The 19,810-nt window shown below is 41.4% G+C and overlaps 2 protein-coding genes across 4 annotated transcripts; both read right to left on the bottom strand.

Annotated features, from left to right (window-relative positions):
• Positions 1–2,403: 2,403 nt before the first annotated feature.
• kif3b (kinesin family member 3B) lies at positions 2,404–10,281 on the bottom strand. 3 transcript variants are annotated; one of them, XM_018737605.2, is made up of 9 exons: positions 10,147–10,281; positions 7,179–8,677; positions 6,948–7,049; positions 6,552–6,674; positions 6,289–6,407; positions 6,011–6,127; positions 4,938–5,043; positions 3,817–4,016; positions 2,404–3,387 (listed from the first exon to the last, which is right to left on the bottom strand). In XM_018737605.2, exons 2-9 carry the CDS (start codon positions 8,592–8,594, stop codon positions 3,279–3,281), a joined length of 2,292 nt encoding a protein of 763 aa, XP_018593121.2. In that variant the 5' UTR covers positions 8,595–8,677; positions 10,147–10,281; the 3' UTR covers positions 2,404–3,278. The 3 variants fall into 3 exon arrangements, with proteins under 3 accessions (XP_018593121.2, XP_018593120.2, XP_018593122.2); XM_018737604.2 differs by having other exon boundaries at positions 10,179–10,281; XM_018737606.2 differs by having other exon boundaries at positions 2,404–3,384; positions 10,179–10,281.
• A 1,086-nt stretch (positions 10,282–11,367) lies between these two features.
• On the bottom strand, positions 11,368–18,969 carry pofut1 (protein O-fucosyltransferase 1). The gene is made up of 7 exons (XM_018737654.2): positions 18,821–18,969; positions 18,397–18,518; positions 15,112–15,294; positions 14,368–14,480; positions 13,814–14,006; positions 13,298–13,540; positions 11,368–12,861 (listed from the first exon to the last, which is right to left on the bottom strand). The coding sequence occupies exons 1-7, from the start codon at positions 18,957–18,959 to the stop codon at positions 12,676–12,678; spliced, it is 1,179 nt and encodes a 392-aa protein (XP_018593170.1). The 5' UTR covers positions 18,960–18,969; the 3' UTR covers positions 11,368–12,675.
• Positions 18,970–19,810: the final 841 nt, after the last annotated feature.

Raw genomic sequence — 19,810 nt, 5'->3', positions numbered from 1 at the left:
AAATAATTTTAATCATTTAAGTTCAGGCTATGTTAAAATTCAGATTCATCCCTGGTATCAGTTCCACTCTTCAGCTCAGCCATCCAGTTAACTCATCTACACAGTGAAATTTTAAAAAGATAAGTGAAGAAAATACAATTATAAAATACAAAAAGGGATCTCAGGAATTTCATAACCATTTATAACGCAAAAAGGCAGTGTACATTGATACTAGATCCATTAAATTTAAAAACCCCTTTGGGTTTTATATGCATTTTCAAATTATACATTTCACTTTAAGACACCACTTTAAATGGAAAACATTGCAATTTTAGCAACTTCTTAAATATTAATCATTGCATGATTTTAAACTATAACTGAATTATTTATTCTGAACTAGAATTCAAGATTATCTCTATTTCAATTCAAACAAATGCATGTAATGTCTCAGTAGGTAAAAAGATGTTAATATTATTCAGACATTTTTGCCTTTAATAAAAAAGAGCCAAAGGGTAAAAAGACATCAATGAGTTCAACATTCTCCATCAACATGCCTCGGGCAGCATCACCAAATTTAAGCAACATTTATAAATTGCTCGTCACAAACAACTGGGTCTGGGTTCAGTGAATGTGACTATATGGTAGACAGTGTATATAGGAAGCAGTGCGCAGCTCCATCTTCAAAGTCTTAAACTGTATGGCCTCAGGTGAAATAAACTTAAGAGCCAGAATACAGTGAAACTAACCTTGACCACTGACTGAAATACAGGAAAAAACTTGCTGATGAGTCACTGCCTCACTAGTTTTAATCCTGTATTTGTTCCAGAGTGAGCTCAGTTTCAGTATATGTGGTTGTCCATGTAATAAGAGCATCTGAAAATGCTGTTTCATTTATGCCAAAATGTCTCAAGGTTTTCAAACAATCTTGTATAAAAATGTTTTCATATAATTTAGAAGATTGTGGGTTTTAGTTATTCAGGATAAGAAAGACTTTAAAAAAAAATATTAAAAATATGCCACCATTTTGAAATAGCCAGAAATATATGGGCTTATTCTGCAGGTTTTCGGATACGATGGACAATCTTCCATATCACAGCTGATAATATTGTACCTGATGCCAGCCAAACTTGAGTACTACCCTTAAACCACTGATTCATATCGTACAAAGTAAAACCAACCAATGTACACTTTTAACCATAAACATAGCTTTAAAAATGCAAAATATACACAAAATAATTTTACATAACTTACTAAAAACAAACATGTCTGTTTCAAGAAAAATAAACAAAAGTGTATCTAAACTTCTCTTTATAAAATCAACTATGCTGAATAACAAAATGTGATAGCAATAACTTACATATTTGCCAACTTTTGCCTAGAAATACATTTCTCAGACTCATTTCCACTAAACCGGAGAAAATTATGTATTGGTGCCATATATACATTATATACGCGCACTCACATACACATACATATGTGTGTGTGTGTGTGTGTGTGTGTGTGTGTGTGTGTATATACATACACACACACACACACACACACACACACACACACCCAACCATACAGACATATAGACACAATGTACATGAAGAAGTATTACAGAGTAACAGCATTAAGCAGTGGTACTATCCTAAAGGGTAAATGGAGGCAAGAGGAAAGGGGATGTATTCGGAAAAATACAATAATGTTAGTGTACACCAACCCCAGCAAGCAAGAATGTTTTGTAAATGTTTAAGTACAAGCAGGCAATGGAGGCACGGTACACAATGATTTACACCAAAGACAGTGATAAAACACAGTGGGCCAGAACATAACATTTCCTAATCTGGAGCTTATAGGTCACTGGTACACGAAAAACTTCGCACAGCAACTTATTTTGCACTGGCCAGGATGCGGACTATGAGGAGAAACGACACTGAAACAAAGTGTTGGTGCCAGGATTCCACGAGTTCTCACTTTTTAAAACATAATTATCTTTGTAAATCTCTTCGCAAAATCTCTTTGTTAAATGACAGAGAGACAACCTATAAAGAGTCTAAGGCACCTTAAAATCTTTATCTTTTTGGTTGCATTTCTCCTTTTTCTTATTCTGAAGGTCATAGTCCACTTTGCCCACAATATTTCTGTAACTGAGGGGGAAACACTATTCTAGAAGACTGAAAATTAGAAACTGAAAGACCCACATAACATTTTGGTCCTATTACCTGATCTTTAAAGGTATATTAAGGGCAAGATCTCTCATTTGACACATTTAATATGCATACAAATATAAACTGAGAAATTCACACAAATTCAGGACTGCAATCCTCATTTAGAAATGTGTTTTTACCCATTATCAGCTGGCACCTTTCTCCAAGGTGACTTACAATGTTAGCTTTGTACACCAAGCTACTTCAAACGGTTTACCCATTTATACAGCTGGGTAATTTGTACTAGGGTAAGTACTTTCATTAAGGGTACTACAGGAGTGGAACATTACTATTCTACTCTGTCTGATTAGCGTTCTAGTCACAGTACAGCCCCTCTCCATGAGAGCAGAAACCTGTGATAGATGACTGACCAAACGGATTCTCTTCGTCACAGCTTCAGGAAAAGACTCGTTTCTAGAGCAGCCAAGATGCTTTGAAAACAGTATGGAATCATTCACATATTTTTCAACATGTGCAATGTCATAAAATTTGACCGAACATATAACCAACAGAACAATACACATGTCCCGAAAAACAGTAATTCCATGTATACAAGTGTTGTCTTAAAGTGCCTCAAGTATGTGCCAGCTAGGAAAGCGCCGAGACGTGTAGGTCAGCTCAACTGGCAGCTGACCTTCTTAGTACTGCTAATTATCATCTCTTGAAGAAAATGTCCTTCAAAATCTTTGAAAAATGTCTGGGTGGGAATGACACTTTGAGGAACTGCCATCCTTTTTCAACCAACGTTTATATTGTGTACTGTGGCCTTTGTTAGATTCAAGTTATTCTGGAGGAAAGCCTGTCCTCTGGCTCTCATACTGAAGACACTTCCTGCTCCAAAAGTCAATGCAAGACTCTGATCTACACTGAAGACACACGCCTCAGTGACATCTAGAATATCGTCAAATTTGTCTACGCTGCGGTCCTGCACACTAATGTAAGAGCTACAGTCAACTGACAACAGCAAAGGTCTCTAAGGTCTCTTCAGGTGGATACAGGCGAGTTTCCTCTTGCACCAAGAATTGCAGTCGTTTCACATGTCAGGTGAGGCAGGCCATACTGCTCCACCCCATGGCTCTCTGGCAGAGAAATGAGGACCCAAGTTGGGGATCACTTAGGTACAAGCCCACGGGACTGTGGGTAGAGGGGATGTCCTGAGCTGGATGGACTCTGCGCAGAGTTGGGGGTGCTCGCCTTCTTTCCAGTCTTTGGGCGACTGCTGGAACAAAGGGTTTATAAATAAAAATTAAGAGCTCAACATTCTGCTGTTAACTACTCCACCAAACAGCTACTTTCAAGTTTGATTTTTAAACTTCAGCATTTTTAAGAATAAAGACAACATCAGAATTCAACTAGAAGTCAAAAATTTTTAGACAAAACCATTATAAATCAAACACTCATTTTTTATATACTGTACCAGTACTGCACTGTTTACATACTGGGGGGGGGGGGGGGGGGATGTTAATTTCAGCTAAAGCAATATATAATTCACAAAAAACTTAATCACTAGACAAATGGATTATTTTCTCAAAACCTCACACAGCTATCAGTAGATTATTCAAATTAGAACATTTTTGGAATACAATACAAATAAAATTAATAATCAGTTAAATGTTTTTAAAAAAGCAAAAGTAACTTAGCATCTTACCTGGATTTTGGCTTCTTGATAGCAGCACTGGTAAAAGGCAGGCCAACGCTGTGGAAGCCGGACGCGTCGACCTGAATCTCATCCTCATCCCGCAAGGCATCTTCTAGCGCCGCTGCCACCTTGGGCGCAATGACTGGCTCCTCATACTCCTTTGTGGTCCGTGTAGGAGGGTCCAGCTCTAGCAGCATGATGTTCTCCGCCTGTGGGATTGGAGAAATGGACAGAATCGCAGAATGGTCACAACAAGCCCATGTCCAGAAAAGGAGCAACACATAAAAGGTCAGAAGCAGCAGCAGCAACACAATTACAGACTGCATTGCATACAGTAGGACACGCACATCGTGTACGTAAGTGTGATGGTACAGAAGAGGTGGGCAGAGAGCAACAGAAAGGATAGCCATAAGCAAACAACAGCAAAACACTACCACTGTGTGAATTAGGCTTCTCGTCAGACTTCTCACCAAAACATCAGCACTGGTTCTAAAGGCAGTTTGTCTGCTGCCAGCATAGACTTTTTCTTCAAATTACATTTTTGACAGATCAAATTTCCAGTTCTCCAGCCATTCATCAGGGATGTGCCCGATGTGGCAAGTGCAGTTTTTTTTCTTGGTATTGTTATTAGTAATTTTTAAATTAGCTGTCACTTTACTCCAAATCAGTTTTACAATGTAAGGTTTGTAGACTACAATCATTTACTCATGCATACAGTTGGGCAATTTTTACTGCAGTAATTCAGGGTAAGTACCCTGATCAAAGGAATAGGGGGAGGTGGGATTCTAAACAGTGACAGTTTCATTGCAAGGCAGTGGCTATAAACCATTATGCCATCAGCTGCCCCTAATAGAAAATGTCCTTTTTACACATCATTTCAAGCCTTTCAGTTTCACAAAATCTGCTGTTGCACTCAGAGTTGTTTAGTGCTCCTATACTACACTCTAAAAGAATAGTTACAAGATCAATGTAAAGACATCTTGTTACCAATGCACCAGAAGGACCACTCCCTGAGGTTCAGCCTTCTAGAGAGACTCACAAGGGCCTTACACAGCCCTGAAAACTAAACCTTTGCAAAAGTAGCAAATTTGGCAGTGGGTTAACAAACAAATACAGTCAGGATGGCTCACCCGATATCTCGTACCCGGTCGCATCACCATAGCCATACGGGCATGGTGGCAGAGGGGCCGTCTGTAGCCCACGGCAGACACAGGCCGAGTCATCATCTGCTGGTTTCTGAGGGTAACAAGAGAGAAGCAGCGATAATTCCGAAGAGCTGAATCTCTGGCTGCTTGGTGGTTCCATGCACAAGAGGTCCAAAATCAAAAGCTCAAAAGTTACATTTATTCATTTAGCGGATGCTTTTCTCCAAAGTGACTTATAACGTTAAGGTCACAAAGTTCCATTTATTCTTTCTATTACTTAAGTCTATTTTTCTGTTTCTATATTTCTATTAAGTTCTATTTATTAAAGTTAAATTCTATTTTAAGTTTTACTTTTTTTTTTTTTTTTTACTTTTTACTCTTCTACTTTTAAGTAAACTTTTCTTAACTTTTAAGCTCTAGTAAAAGTTCTTGGTTATGATTCCAATGTGGTGGAATGATTTCCCTTCCTCACTGAGAACTGCTGAATCCCTCTTTTCATTCAGGAAATTGTCTCAAGACCTCTTTCAGTACATTATCGGTCAAAAAAAAAAAAAATTCCCTATTAATTCTATCTACAGCTATTTGTAGTGTAATATACACTGGCAAAACAGTGGCAATGGACTAATTGTACTTCATGAATCACCTGAGTCTGAATCTGTTTCTATCGGTGAAATGCTCTTGGCGAATGTTTACTTTGACCTAAATAAATAAATGTAAATGTACATGACAAACACTACATAACCTCCAGTACAACACAGCTGATTCCATGGAAGGCTGTATGTAGTTGGAGAGAGATGGGGGTCAACTTCAAAAATAGCCCAGGCATATACACTGGTTACAGCTCGATACAGAAGGAAACAGAACTCAAGCCTCAAAACATGAATATCTGAGTATCTGTTACAGAAAATTTAATTATGAGAGCTACATTACATCTAGATTGTAAAATCTACTTAACATCCAAGAACTGGTTAGATCAAGTTAGAGTGAAACACAGTGCAGGTGTGTTAAAATTCCTGACTTTCCAACAAAGAAAACAGAAAGCAGATGGCAGGTCTTACTCCTGAATGCGGGTAATGGGACGTAACTTCCACTGGTCGTCCTCCTCATCCAAGAATGCTCTATTCATTATTTTGTTCTTCTCCTCCAAGGGGATGAAGTTCTCAATGATCAGATGTCTGTAAAAGGAATATTGTGTTACACCTTAACTGCATATGACATAAGCACATGCAGAACACACAAACAAGAATAAATGTGTCCAAAATCCTGCCACTCTCTTAAAAGACGGTTCTTTTCTTAGGGCGTTAGGGTGTTTTAAGAGGGCACTGTTACTCCTTACTTGAGCTTCAGCTCTCGAGTCAGTTCATTCTGCGACTGCTCCAGATCTTGGCGTTCCTTGATGTGCAACTCCTGAAGATCCTGGATCTCGGACTTCACAGCCTGCAGCTTGGCAAAGAGCTGCCAGGAGAAAATAACAATCACTGAATGATATTCATGACAGCAGACACATTTTCCCTCAAAAGTGATCTAAGACAACAACTAAAGTGAAAACAAGCACAACAAACAGGACTGGTGCACGCAGAGTCACGCACACACACCCACCTTCTTCAGCTTCTTGGTCTTGATGTCCACTTCCTGCTGCAAGGAGGTGTAGGTCTCCTTGAGCTCCAGTGTCTCCTCATCCCGGCACTCCATCTGTTGCTGCATCTCACGCTCCCGGCGTTTCTGTGTACATCACACAAACAAGCATACAGTGGACGAACAAGACGGATAGCAAAGTGTGACAAAAACCTAGGCGGTTATGACATTTTCCTCTCTAACACTATATAAATACATAAAGGGTAGCTATTAAGATTTTTCTTTCCAAACCAGTTCTGATTGATTTTAAAAATAAATAATTTTGACAATCATCGTCAAGACTACATTCATCTAAAACATCTGACACAAAGTTCCCTACTTCTGTTATGTCTGACATTTCTTTTTAAGGTAAATTCTTACCTGTTCAGCAATTTCATGTCTTTTCTGCTCCAGTATTTTCTGCTGCTCGTTAGTGTGGTCCACAATGTTTTTCCCCCCCACAAGGAGCTTGCTCTCCATGGCCTTAAAAACACACAGAAAAGCAGACAAATGAAATCAAAGACATTAAAATTCATCAAGTTATTTGCAGTAACCAAAAAAAATAAATAAATAAAAACAAGATACCGTAACAGATAAAACAAGCATTTCTACCTTTACTTTAGCTGCCAGCAGTTCTGCAGCTTCTTGCTCCCTCCTGAGGTCCTCCATCTTCTTCTCCTTCTCCCTTAGCAGCTTCAGCTTTTCCTCTGCCACAAGGCTGTGATCTTCCATGATGGCCTTCCTCTCCTTCTCCAGTTTTTCCTGCTGCTCCAGCCAGTAGTCTGCATCCTCCTTTTCATCTCCATCTACACTATCACTCCCATCTTCCTCCTCATCCCCTTCCTCCTCATCCAGCTCCTCCCCACTTTCCCCAAGCCTCCTCCTCCTCCGCCTCTTCTTGCGCTTGCCTGAGCGCTTCTGCAGCTGCTCCTTAAGGTGGGCAATCTCCTCCTGAAACTTACGAAGCAGTGCATCCTTTGGATCCTCATTGATGCGAGGCTTGTTTTTTATGTTCTTGGCACGGTTCGAATACCGCAGGGTGGTCAGAGTCTCCTCCACATTATATGAGGCTGGACCAATGTTGGCCACCATCACAGTCCTTGCGTTACCCCCCAGAGAGTCCTGCAAAAGTCGGGTGAGCTTGGAGTCACGGTACGGGATGTGCGTGCTCTTGCCGTCCACCAGTGCAGAGATAACGTTGCCCAGAGCAGACAGGGAAAGATTTATTTTGGTGGCTTCTTTCAGCCGTTCCCCCTGAGTCCCCGTCTTGGTCTGCCTCTCGCTGCCTGCCAGGTCCACGAGGTTGAGCTTGCCAACACGAATGTGGTTCTCTCCATCCAGACCCATCTCACTGCACTCAACGGTGATGACAAAGATAGCATGAGAGCGAGAGCTGTGTTCATTCATGTTTGTGGCCCCAACTGACCGGTTCTGGTTTCCCAGACTCATGACACGTTCTATCTCTTTGACGCTCTTGGTGACAAAAGAAGACAGGTCCTTGACATAAACCCCCGTGTCCGGTCGTTCCTTCAACTCCAGACGCCGGGATTGGTCTTTTGACAGTAAATCCCTGATCTCTTCCTGGTAGATCTCCAGGTATGAGGCTCGCACTAAATACTGCTGGTTTTGTGAACGTGATATGTGTGTGAAAATGTGCTCAAAAGAGTTGGGAATAACTCCTCTTTTCTCAGGGTCGTTGCGCACCCCTTCCATTGTGTATGTTTTTCCTGTGCCCGTTTGGCCATATGCAAAGATAGTGCCATTAAATCCCTGCAGAACAGAATCCACAAGAGGCCGGAATGTCTCATCGTAGAGTTCCACCTGCTTGGAATTCCAGTCGTAGACCGAGTCAAAAGTGAACACTTTTGGGTGTTCCTGGGATGTGCCCCTGGGGTTCCTCACCACCACCTGACCCAGCTTCACATCCATCGACACCACCTTCTCAAAATTAGCCGCTTTCTCCTTTTCGTTCATCGGCCGGCAACGCACCACCACCTTCACAGACTCCGAACTCTTGTTCTTAGACATTGTGAAGGTTTTTTTTTTTTTTTTTTTTTTTTTTTTTTTTTTTACTTTCGTACGTTAACAGTAAGTCGTTCTGGCATCAACACCTGCAAAGACATTAACAATTTTACTATACTATGCCCTCAGGAATCATCCCATTAAAAAGAGAGGGAGGGGGAATAAAAGTATGGTTTCTTCGGCAACTTTACATGACCTGTTCTTACCAAACCAATTCAGGGTAATCACATTAAGCATGGCAAGTACCGAGTTTAACCGTAAGACGTTGCTGAAAGTCACTGATCTTGATCGCTTAATCGTCCATCTCATGATATACATGCTGACACACTTTATAACCTATATTTAAGCTCTGGGAGTTTCTGCAAGTGAAACAAATATTGTATCTCACAGCAATGTATCAAACTATTGAAAAGAATGAGACAAGGAAAACCCTTACTCACTTAACCGCACTGTCTGACATCTAATGGAGGTTAATCCAAAAGAGGTTTAAATCTCATCGTCCAGATAAATGGCAGAAGCCGTTTCATCTCACTGCATGAATTTAAAAGCATGCAGCCATACAGAACTGAATGAGCTCATTGCGAGAGAGTCACCGCAGCTCGCCATACACCGGTACACAGGGCAAGGAAGGAAACATACTGATCGATTGACTGCTACCTCTATTGCTGAGTGGCCTCCCTAAGCAATTAGAGAAATACTCAGGACCACATATATTTTACATAATCATTATGTAATATATTGCAGCTATACAGCGAGCTACATGTAAGATGTAAACTTCCAGTGTGTGTATCTTTAATGTGTATTTTAAGTGATCTGATGTGACACAGCCCCCCAGGCTTGGCCGCTTCTGCGCATTATGGCTGGCGTTACACACACACACACACACACACACACACACACTAAGGGACAATCAATCATCGGAGGACACCGTGCTGCGGAAAGGCGAGCCACGCTCGGGTCCGAGGGGTTCACCTTCACGGGTCGACATGGCAACCGCGGCGAGGAAACACACAAAGACAAAAAAACACACATCGCTCCGTGTCGAGCTTCTCCTGCCAACCCGCCCATCGGGAACGATCAATGACTCCATGATTTACAGTTACTCGTTTCAACGAAGCAGTTTCCGTTCCGCCTGCCCTGCACCGCCGAGCCACACAACAATCCCAACATTTCTTCTATTCGAGGTCGACGTTACGTTACCTCAGGCTCGCCGTCGTTATCGCTTTATCATCGTTTTACCGAATGATTGAATGTTCCTCTCACTCAGTCGCACTGGCGGTCGCCTTAGCCTAACTAGTATCAGAAGGAGCCTTATCTTTATTGTCGTTGATAATAACAACAATAATAATAAGATGGCAGTCCTGAGGAGGGTTGCGGTGAACCCGCTCCGAGCGGCCTGGCAACGGAACAACATTCACTTCAGCACGGAGCGCTGGGAGGAGGAGAAGAGCACAGCACAGCACAGGAGCGGCCTGCACCTCACACTCACTGAAAGAAAGAGAGAGAGAGAGAGAGAGAGAGAGAGAGAGAGAGAGACACTCCGACGGTCACCGCGCACCAAGCAGCGTCTCGCCGCTTCAACCGCTGTACCTGAACCGCAGCACTTCGGCCCAGTCAGCCATTACCGCCCTCGAGCTGCGCCGCCGTTCCTCCCACCTCTCCCGTTCCCGCTCCGGCTCCGGCTCCCGCTCCTGCGTCCCACTGACTGTCCCGGATGGAATGCGCACGGAACACGGGCGCGCGCTGGGTGGGCGGGCTGTGGCGCTACAAAGACCCTCCCACGGCTCCAAGACCCTCGACGCCAGAGGCCAGCAGCGAGTCGAGGGCGTTTCAATCACTGCCCCTGAATTGTGCCGCAGAAGAGCTGTGCCATCATGGCCTCAGTCGCGGATGGTACAAGGGATAAAAAAAACATCTTGATTCATAAACAGCTAAACACTAAAAGAGCGTTTGAGCAATGCCCTGTGTTTATTTCATTCACGTTTAATGTAACAGCGCTGAAAACAGCTGAATTGATCAAATGGTCAAGGCAAGGGTCAACATTATTCAAAGAGATTCAAGGTAGAGCAACACACAATTATTCTCATCGATTAATGGAATGCATCTTTATTCTTATCTAAAGATTACTTAATAAAGTAATACTGCAGTTATTAACAGGAAGCCTACAAAGAAAATGACATATGTAGTGGCTACATCAAAACTCCAAAGAATACTTCCATTTCTAACAATACTGCTGTCAGGTTTACACAGAACATGTAATATTCCAAGGTACAGTATTTACCATCCAAGTGAGGTGGGTCAAACTCTGGTCTCAGGGGGTGCCTCAATAAATTACAAGAAACAGTTGTCCTGCAAAATTTAAAAAGTAAAAAGCCTGAGATATTCATTCTGCCTAAAAACTGACTACCTGGCTGAATTAACGCAAGTATATTAATGGGGGAGGCAGCATACACACCAGCCTGCTATAGACTGTGTTTGAAACCCTTACCTAACTGAAATTAATACTGGACCAGACATCCAGGCAACACAAAAGTACGATGTCCTTACAAGGTATTGAACCAACTTCTACAGCCATAACCTTGAACATGTAACCTGACCCATAGAGGGTAAAACCGTTTTACTGAGATCTATTGTGTGAACTTTTTCTCATGTGTCCTGTTGCATTTATCAGCCTTAAGCATTTAAAATACATTTTACTTCTAGACTTGACCTCCAATTATGGACTATTTTACTAGTTCATCTCACCCCTCAAATATATGCATTTATTTTATAATATATACATTTGAGGGGTGAGCTGAACTAGTAAAATAGTCCATAATTGGAGGTCAAGTCTAGAAGTTATATAGTACTTACACTGGTCTTGTACTTCCTTCGAAATCACTCTGCAAAATGTCAAGTCATTCAGACCCAAGATAATATTCTAGCAAAAAAAGGAGGATAAATAAAAACGTAATGGAGTGGCTGTACTTTTTTGGGTCCAAGTTTCATTCCTGTCCCATACACATTGGGGAAAAATAACAAAATGGTTAAAATTACATTTACATATTTATCTAATGCTTTTCTCCAAAGCAATTTATAGTGTCTCTCTTATACAGAGCAGGGTCGTTTTTCCACTATAGCACTGCAGCTAAGTACCTTGTTCAACGGTACTACAGCAGGAGCTGGGATTTCAACCTGCGTTTTTCAAGGTCAGGTGGAAGCTGTAACCTTTGTGTCACCTGCTGGCCCAGATTGCATGGCTCCTGCTTCGATCCATAACGTACTAAAATAGAAAGACGTAACCTAAACAGTCCTTCACTTTGAAAAGGTCTTGCTGGTTGTGTAAAAACAAAAGACTGTACAGTGTAGTCAACATGAAAGACATTGTGTAGAAAATGGTAAAAACCAAAGCCTTTATAAAGTAGCCTATGACCTTTAGATTACTCTGTTCACTTCTCACAGCAAATGAATTTTTAAAGAATGTTAAAAAAATCAGGTCATTGGAGAATAGCTCAGTTATAGGGAGGCATCAATCCATGGGCAACAGGACGAATGCAAGGAGATAATACTGAAAACCCACTCCCCTATAATTAGCATCTGCAAGATCAGTTACTGCTACCTAAACAAGATCTTGGGCACCCTGTTTTTCCCCCCTTCATAACATGTGCGCTTAATAGTAGAGACTTGTGTCTAAATGAAGTGGCCCATATTCTCTCTTTCTCGGCTATAATGCAAATTCCAATGAATCGCAGCTGTATTCAGAAAATTGAAAGCCCACTGGTGGTATGAGGCTCCTACTGATGTAAGTTTTCATGCTGGCCACAAATAGAGACATTGCAGCACAACAAAGAACTGTAGTGTAAAGATATTTTGTACAGCTCAAATGTATAACAACAATATTTTGTGCAGTTCTGCTGGTGAAATTCCCAGGTTGCTTATAGATGAGGTCCCCAGATAAACCATACCCGGATTAAAAAGGCATGCTAATCATAAAACTGCTCCCCATTAGTGCTCTGTACTACTCCCAGCCACTGTTCACAGCTTCAGAGGCAGTAATCATATCTAGTCCGTTCAAGTATTCACAGCGAAGAGTTACTTTGTGCCATGTTTAAAGCTCATCCTTCTTTCTGGGGTTGTCCATGCCAAAAAAAGAGGAGGTTCGCCCATGAACATCCCGATCCCTCTTAACAAATGCCGAGAAGGACGATGCACAGTTTCCAATGAAATGATCTGCCTTTCCCAGAATATAGAGGTCAATCTGTGCTGTATCTGGCTGGAGGCTCACCACACCCACCTGCAGAGGAACAGAGACGTTACCTGCCACTGTGATCCATTTAAAATGATCCAAATTAGACTGAAGAAAATACCAAAAAAACTAAGCGGTCTTAAAAAGGGAAAAAATTTTTCACCAAGAAACAGGCAGTATTTTTCCTAATTTTAAAGACTTGTAATAAAAACAACAATAAAATCAAATTAAAGGTCTTTAGTACACTGTCTCAGCCTTATATTCAAAATTATACAGTACAGCATATATTTATTCATAAAAATGATTTCAAAGCATTATTTTATTATGAATGCTCAAACAAAACTCAAACTGTCTAATAAACTTTAAGCAGTTTTTCATGGGTGGATATTAAGACTAACGCTATAAAACAAACATTGCCAAATCTTGAAAACAGTACTACTGATGCAATTTTAAAATGCCATAGAAAAGAAGACAAGAGACTTACATTTCCCTTGAAAAGCTTCTGGATCTCTGCTTTGTGGGACTCCGAGTCGGTTGCGATGTAGACCGAGCGAGCTTTGATCTTCTTCACCCACAGCTTGATAGCGCGGCTAATCTCTGCCAGGTCTGGTAGACACATGGTCATGGTCAGAGTTCGGGCAGTCTGCCGGTTGTAGCCAACACATTGAGGGGATGCCATGAAGTGAGGGCCTGTTTCCTTATCCTGCAGAAGTTTGCAGGCATTTTGCTGGAAGGACAAAGAAACTGATTACTGTGAAAGCCATATGAAGCCATCTTAATGAGAAATGTATTTAGGACTGGACTGTACTATTAACTATTAACATTTGGGGGCAAGGGAGGCAGGTAGATAGGCTACAAACCCACATTCCAGTTTCACACACTTAAACATTACCAGTACTAGAAGGAACCTGTTAAACACAATCTGCATACAAACTTAGGTTAAGTATATAAAAGCTGGTGTGACTGTTCTTCCTGGAAACTGGACACAGAGTGGTCTCACCCAGTCTGATCCAATCCTCAAATGAACGCCCACATACGGTCGGGTGAGCAGGGCTCTGATGTGCTCCTCTCCCTCCTGTACCATTCTGTCTGCCCACACAACATACTGCTGCAAGCCCACATGGTCCTCTTGCACTGGGAACTGAGCAGGAGCACCAGGCAGAGCAAGGACTGGGTGCTCTGCAGGAGGAAACCTGAGGGTGTAAACAGCAAAAGCATTTTAGGATCAGTTTCATCACAATAAAGCACACTGATTCTAGCCATTAAAAAGAGTTTTGAAAATTTCCTGTAGTTCATGAAAGTAACAGAGCTTTTTTTTTGCTGAATGAAATTACTGGGCATGGAAGCCTTTTTTTTTTTTTTTTTTTTATTAAAAAAGTAAGATTTTTTTTTTAAAGACATCCAGGGGCACAGGTTTGATTCCTTGTCAGCCTTGAACTTCTTAATGCTGCGGTTAAGAGTGTACATTATGTGATCATGCAGAAGAACAGAAAATTTGACAAAGTAACAATACAATTATCATAATTACTAGAATCTAACATAAAATAAACTTACTTCTTTATCCAGTGTGGCTGATAGTAGGAATTGAAGGATATACCACCAAACAGTACAGACTTGACAAACTCCACAGCAAAGTGGTCCCAAAACGGACCAAAAGGATTCCCATCCTGGTAATGACAAAGTTGAATCCAGCTTTTTTTTTAAATCAGTATACAAGACATAGTGACAGAAAAACATGAAAAACTGAACAAGCCAGTACTTGTGTTGCACACATTCCAGACATCTCTGTTGTACCATTCATCAGAATAGTGACTGCATTTATCCATCTTCCTCGTCATCACAGTTACAGTTTAATTTGTTAAGCAAACACAAAACAGAGGTACAAAAGCAAACTATCCACACTCTTTCAGAAAGACAGTTTTTACAATAACAATAAAAAAAAAAAAAAAAAAAAACTTTCATCTCTCCATGCATTTCACCAATTAGTATACTAAAATACACACACACACGTCTGAACCGCTCGTCCCACACGGAGTCGCAGGGAGCCGGAGCCTAACCCAGTAACACAGGGCGTAAGGCTGGGGGGGGGAGGGCGACACACCCAAGATGGGACGCCAGTCTGTTACAAGGCACCCCAAGCGGACTCGAACCCCAGACCCACCAGAGAGCAGAACCCGGTCCAACCCACTGCGCCACCGCGCCCCCCTTACTAAAATACAGTACAGAGGAATTAATTTGCTTTATTGTTTTGTCGCTTTCTTACTAAATCTCATCCCCCATTGCTGTCAGTGTTCTCACCTTCATTGGACAGGTTTTCTGATCAGCACTGCGAAGCGCAGCTGCCTCAAAGCAGTAAGCCACCCTTTTGCCCGGGGGCCAGTGTGTAGGGGCCAGCTGCTCCATGAAGTCCTCCAGGCTGACAACTCGGTGGTACATACTGAGGGGCTCCAGCTTGAAAAACTCTTTGTAAGGAACATGCACCTACAGGATGGGGGAAACAGGTTGAGAAGATAGATTATTGTTATAACTGTTTAGCTGATAGTAATATGCCTTAAATAAAGCTATTGCCAGATAATTTTACACTGATTTACCCATTTGTACAGCAGTGTATTCTTACTGTACCAGTGCAGGGTATCATTTACAAACAAGTCTTCACACATTCCAGGTCATAAAAGACAATTCTTAGGATGCTAACAAAAGTGGAAAAAAAAAGAATTAAAAGGATCCACTTTCAAATCACCAAATACTTGTTTCTCAGTCAATGGTGAGTATTTTGCTGTGTTTTATTATTATGTAGTCACAGCTATGGTGGAACACAAATTACATGGCGAGTCTAGCAAGTGTAATTTTGGAATCGCATTCAAACACATCATGCATTTTTTTGCCTTTAGTGTTTATTACAGATGTTATACATACATATTATAAAAATCTTTGAAAGAAATTAAAATACAAAGTGTCACAAACTGAACATTTATTATTTCAAGAGCTTTATCATTCATTTCAAGTTGTTTTTGGTAGGTTTGGCATCTTCTAAATTAATCTGTAATAAGTTATATGTGATGATTAGTGTATTTATAAATGTGCTTCAAATTCCAAGGCCAGATTTGAATCTGCCTGAGATCAAGTCACAATAAATGCTATGGAGATTTTTAAGATTCATTTTGTAATATTGAGTAAGGGAACTTCAGCGATGCAGATGTTTAAGGACTTGAGATTTAAGATTATTTTGTACAAAGAGTCATGCTTTAAAACTTTCTTTTCAAACAAAAAACAGGACAGTGCACAAGAGAAAAATGTTCCTACATCATTTATATTAGAGTATTATTGGTGGCATGGAGGCACAGCGAGTGGTGCTGATGTCTCACAGCTCCTGGGCTGTGTATTTGGATGTGGTTTCAAATCTGGCTCAGTCTAAGGTGTTTGTATGTTCTCCCTGTGTCTGTGTGAGTTACATTGCTCTGCCGTATAATTGGTAAATGAGTGGAGGTTCAGCGTAATTTAGTTGTTGCTGAGGTGCATATGGCTTTGAGGGGGGTGAGATTTAGGGGAAAAAGCAGCTATGAAATGAATAAATTTAAATGTATTAGATGACCGGTGAAATAAATACACTACTTCAAAAGCTTACAGAAAAATTAACAATCATTTTTGATGTTCTGCACCATATTAACAAGCTGTCATGCAGATTTCCCTTCAGTTTATATCGGTACTGAAACAAACAATTTAAACAAATCTGTGCCCGATAAAATCGTATCCCTCAATGCCAGTCCTTTGCTCTGTCAAGAGCTTTCACTGGCCACTCACTCATCCTCATATTTAGTCAAAAGCATGACAGTAACTACCAGAGGTAGGTGGAACAGCCAAAAACAGTACTCAAAAGTACTGTAAGTTTTTAATAAAAAAATAAAAAAAAACACTCATGCAAAAGTTCTGGCAAAAATACACTTAGGTAAAAGAAGTATGAGGGGAAAAAAAAAAAAACACTGAAGCTACTTTATCGACCGTGCCATTTTTTGACCATGTTCGTTAATTCTCACTTTAGGAACTGCATGCATAATTCAGTTTTCATTAATGCTCTCATCTACAACTGAACCTGTAAGACCTACTAATATCACTGGCCTCTGTGCAGATGGCACAGGTTCCACATGTGCACTACTTATATGTTTACAATCAATAAATATTGATATTAATCAGTTGTAAATAAAGACCTACAACATACACCAACTCCCTGTTTTAGTTGTACTGGGAGGAGCAGAGCTACTGGTGAGCAGCTCTGGAGACAAAAGTCTGGGAAAAAGCTTTTTACTGAATCTGGGCACATCTCAGCAGTAATCTTCGCAAAACTGGGCCAGAAGCTCTTGAAAACACAGAATAGTATGGGAGTTGGGGAAACCCCAGCTCCCCCGACAGTCATTACACAAATCAATAATTTATTTTAAGAAACCATACCAATCAAAAAAACATGTCATCATTGCCTACCTTAACACCAAATTTAGCAAAATGACAGTGCACTAACTGTACTATTGTTGCACCATGCTCATGATGTATGGATTTCTTCATGCTTACATGTATGGTTGTACCCATGAGACCTACTAGTCTACACCTCTACAAAAGCAGCACAGCTCGCACATGTGCATTACTTTAACAGATATATGACAAATAATATCAGTATTAATTACTTCTAGATAAATGGATAAAACATGTTATTACTTCTGCCCGCTTGGTGGTCCCGTGCATGAAAGGTAAAGTACGGAGGTTTTCAGTTCTGGCTCCGTTGTGGTGAAATGGCCTTCCCCTCTCACTCAGAACTGCTGAAACTCTGTCCACATTTAAGAAGGGTCTGAAAACTCATCTTTTCTGGACTCACTTCACCCATGATCTCTCAAGCTCATGTAAGGTGTAAATGTTCATGCACCAAAACTTTATGATCACACCCAGATAAGCCTTTACACAGCTGCTACTCCTGTATTATATCTAAATCTTCGTGCACCTTTATTTAAAAAAAAATTGCAGGATGATGATCAGGAATCGTCTATTCTGAGTTTGCACCTACTCGTCCAATGAAGATTGTTTCTTTCCACTGTATGCAACGAACTAAGTCTACTTAAGAATCACACGTCTGCAACTACGTCTCTCTCTTTCTCCTAATGTAATGTACAAATTGTATTTTCTCTGAGATGTACGTCACTTTGGAGAAAAGCATCTGCTAAATGAATAAGTGTAAATGTTATGAAGTGTTTCCAAATAAAGAACGAAGGTTTTCCAATCCTTCACAGTTCAATTCAACACACTACAGTCCAGTCCACCATCATGTCCATGGTAAAATACAGTACATTCCAGTGCACAACAGTTCAGTCCAGACCACCACGATTCCAATACAGTCCATTTCAGTCCAATGGTACACTAATTAAGTACAGTCCACTAGTCCAGTTACCAGTACAGTCCACTAGACTACACTAGTAGCCCACTAGAGCCAAGTACAGTACACTTAGCCCAGGAGAGTCTGGTGCAGTCCACTCCATCACACTGCAGTCCCGTCCAGCACACAGTCACTGGCAGTGCAGTTCTGAGTTCAGCAGTACTCACGTTGGTGTAGGGCGGTGTATGGTGGCGGTACACGATCCAGGGCGGCACCGCCAGGGTCCTGTTGAGCATCTTGGCGAAAGCCAGAGAGCCCAGGAAGTGGTCCGCCTGGTTCCCAAAGCGCCCTGAGGGGGGCAAATTCCACTCTGTTTCATTTCCAATGAATAAGTGAAGGAGAAAGACTATTTCGAGAACACTGATGATTTAAATTGAACAAAAAATCATGCACTAACTAAAATTCACTTCAAGTATTCTCTATCTTGTTTAAATTATATTTCCTCTCAGAAACTCTCCAGGTTACCGCGCTAGAAGCTAGTCGTCAGTCACTCACTACCTCGCAACCCTGAGACTCAGACAGAGGAAAAAAAAAAAAAGTTGCCACTCGAACGGTAATTATTTGCAGTAATAAATAATATGAGGGGATTACCCATGCACGGGCAGTACAGTATGTAGCCATTCTCATCCCACTCGAGCTTCGTCGCGTCGGAAACGGAGTCCGACAGCAAAAGTACCACTTGCGACCACAGCGCGAAGGAAACTTTCCAGCTCTTTGTTTTCGCCGCCATAACTGTCCGCCGCCTCCCACAATGCACCGCGCGGCGGCGGCCACGTGACCGCTTAACCCTCCGTCACCCGCTTACGTCGAAGTAGCTAAATCAGAATTACAGGCGCAGCTCCAAAGAGGAGTTATTTGTTAGAATGATCTGGAACCTGGGATCACGTTTCAGCTATAGAAGAGGCCCGACAATTAGAACGGTGATGTTTGAGTTTTTAAAGCGATGTGAGGCGACTAACACTGTTAGTTGAGCTGCAAAGAGACCAAATGCATTTACAGTATTTATTTAGCAGACACTTAAGTTTTCTCCAAAGCAACTTCCAATGAACTCTATGTAGTGTTACCAGCCCACATACCTTATTCACCAAGGTGACTTACACTGTTAGATACACTACTTACATTGGGTCACTCATCCATACATCAGTGGAACACTGTCTCTCTCACTCACACACTCTGGGAAACCGGAACAGCATGTCTTTGGACTGTGGGAGGAAACCAGAGCACCCAAAGACTTACACTGCTAGATACACTACTTACACTGGGTCACTCATCCATACGTCAGTGGAGCACACTCTCACTGTCACTCACACACTATGGGTGAACCTGAACAGCATGTCTTTGTACTGTGGGAGGAAACCAGAGCAACTGGAGAACACGCAAAATCCACACAGACGTGAGTGGGGATCGAACCCATGTCCTCTCACACCACCCAGGCACTGTGAGACAGCAGCACTACTCACTGTGCCACCCAGATGGTACCCAGATGGTGCCCAAACGGTAGGCACTTTACTCACAAAAGCTGTATTAATTACGTGTTGTGTCAAGGGGAACCGTTTCCAGAATAGTGAGAGTATGTGGCAA

This window comes from Scleropages formosus, chromosome 2 (assembly GCF_900964775.1).
Source record: "Scleropages formosus chromosome 2, fSclFor1.1, whole genome shotgun sequence".
Taxonomy (NCBI): Eukaryota; Metazoa; Chordata; class Actinopteri; order Osteoglossiformes; family Osteoglossidae; genus Scleropages; species Scleropages formosus.
Note: the sequence above shows the minus strand (reverse complement) of the source record. Positions and strands in the feature narration are given on the sequence as shown.

What these genes read in the sequence shown, in the direction of transcription:
- kif3b (XM_018737605.2), bottom strand. Translation starts at nt 8,594, where the DNA reads ATGTCTAAGAACAAGAGTTCGGAGTCTGTGAAGGTGGTGGTGCGTTGC. An exon ending in GACATGAAATTGCTGAACAG is followed by an intron (nt 6,675 to 6,947) that starts GTAAGAATTTAC and finishes TGATGTACACAG; the next exon opens with AAACGCCGGGAGCGTGAGAT. An exon ending in AGACCAAGAAGCTGAAGAAG is followed by an intron (nt 6,408 to 6,551) that starts GTGGGTGTGTGT and finishes TTCTCCTGGCAG; the next exon opens with CTCTTTGCCAAGCTGCAGGC.
- pofut1 (XM_018737654.2), bottom strand. Translation starts at nt 18,959, where the DNA reads ATGGCGGCGAAAACAAAGAGCTGGAAAGTTTCCTTCGCGCTGTGGTCG. An exon ending in CAGCCACACTGGATAAAGAA is followed by an intron (nt 14,007 to 14,367) that starts GTAAGTTTATTT and finishes TTACACCCTCAG; the next exon opens with GTTTCCTCCTGCAGAGCACC. An exon ending in AGAAGCTTTTCAAGGGAAAT is followed by an intron (nt 12,862 to 13,297) that starts GTAAGTCTCTTG and finishes GTTCCTCTGCAG; the next exon opens with GTGGGTGTGGTGAGCCTCCA.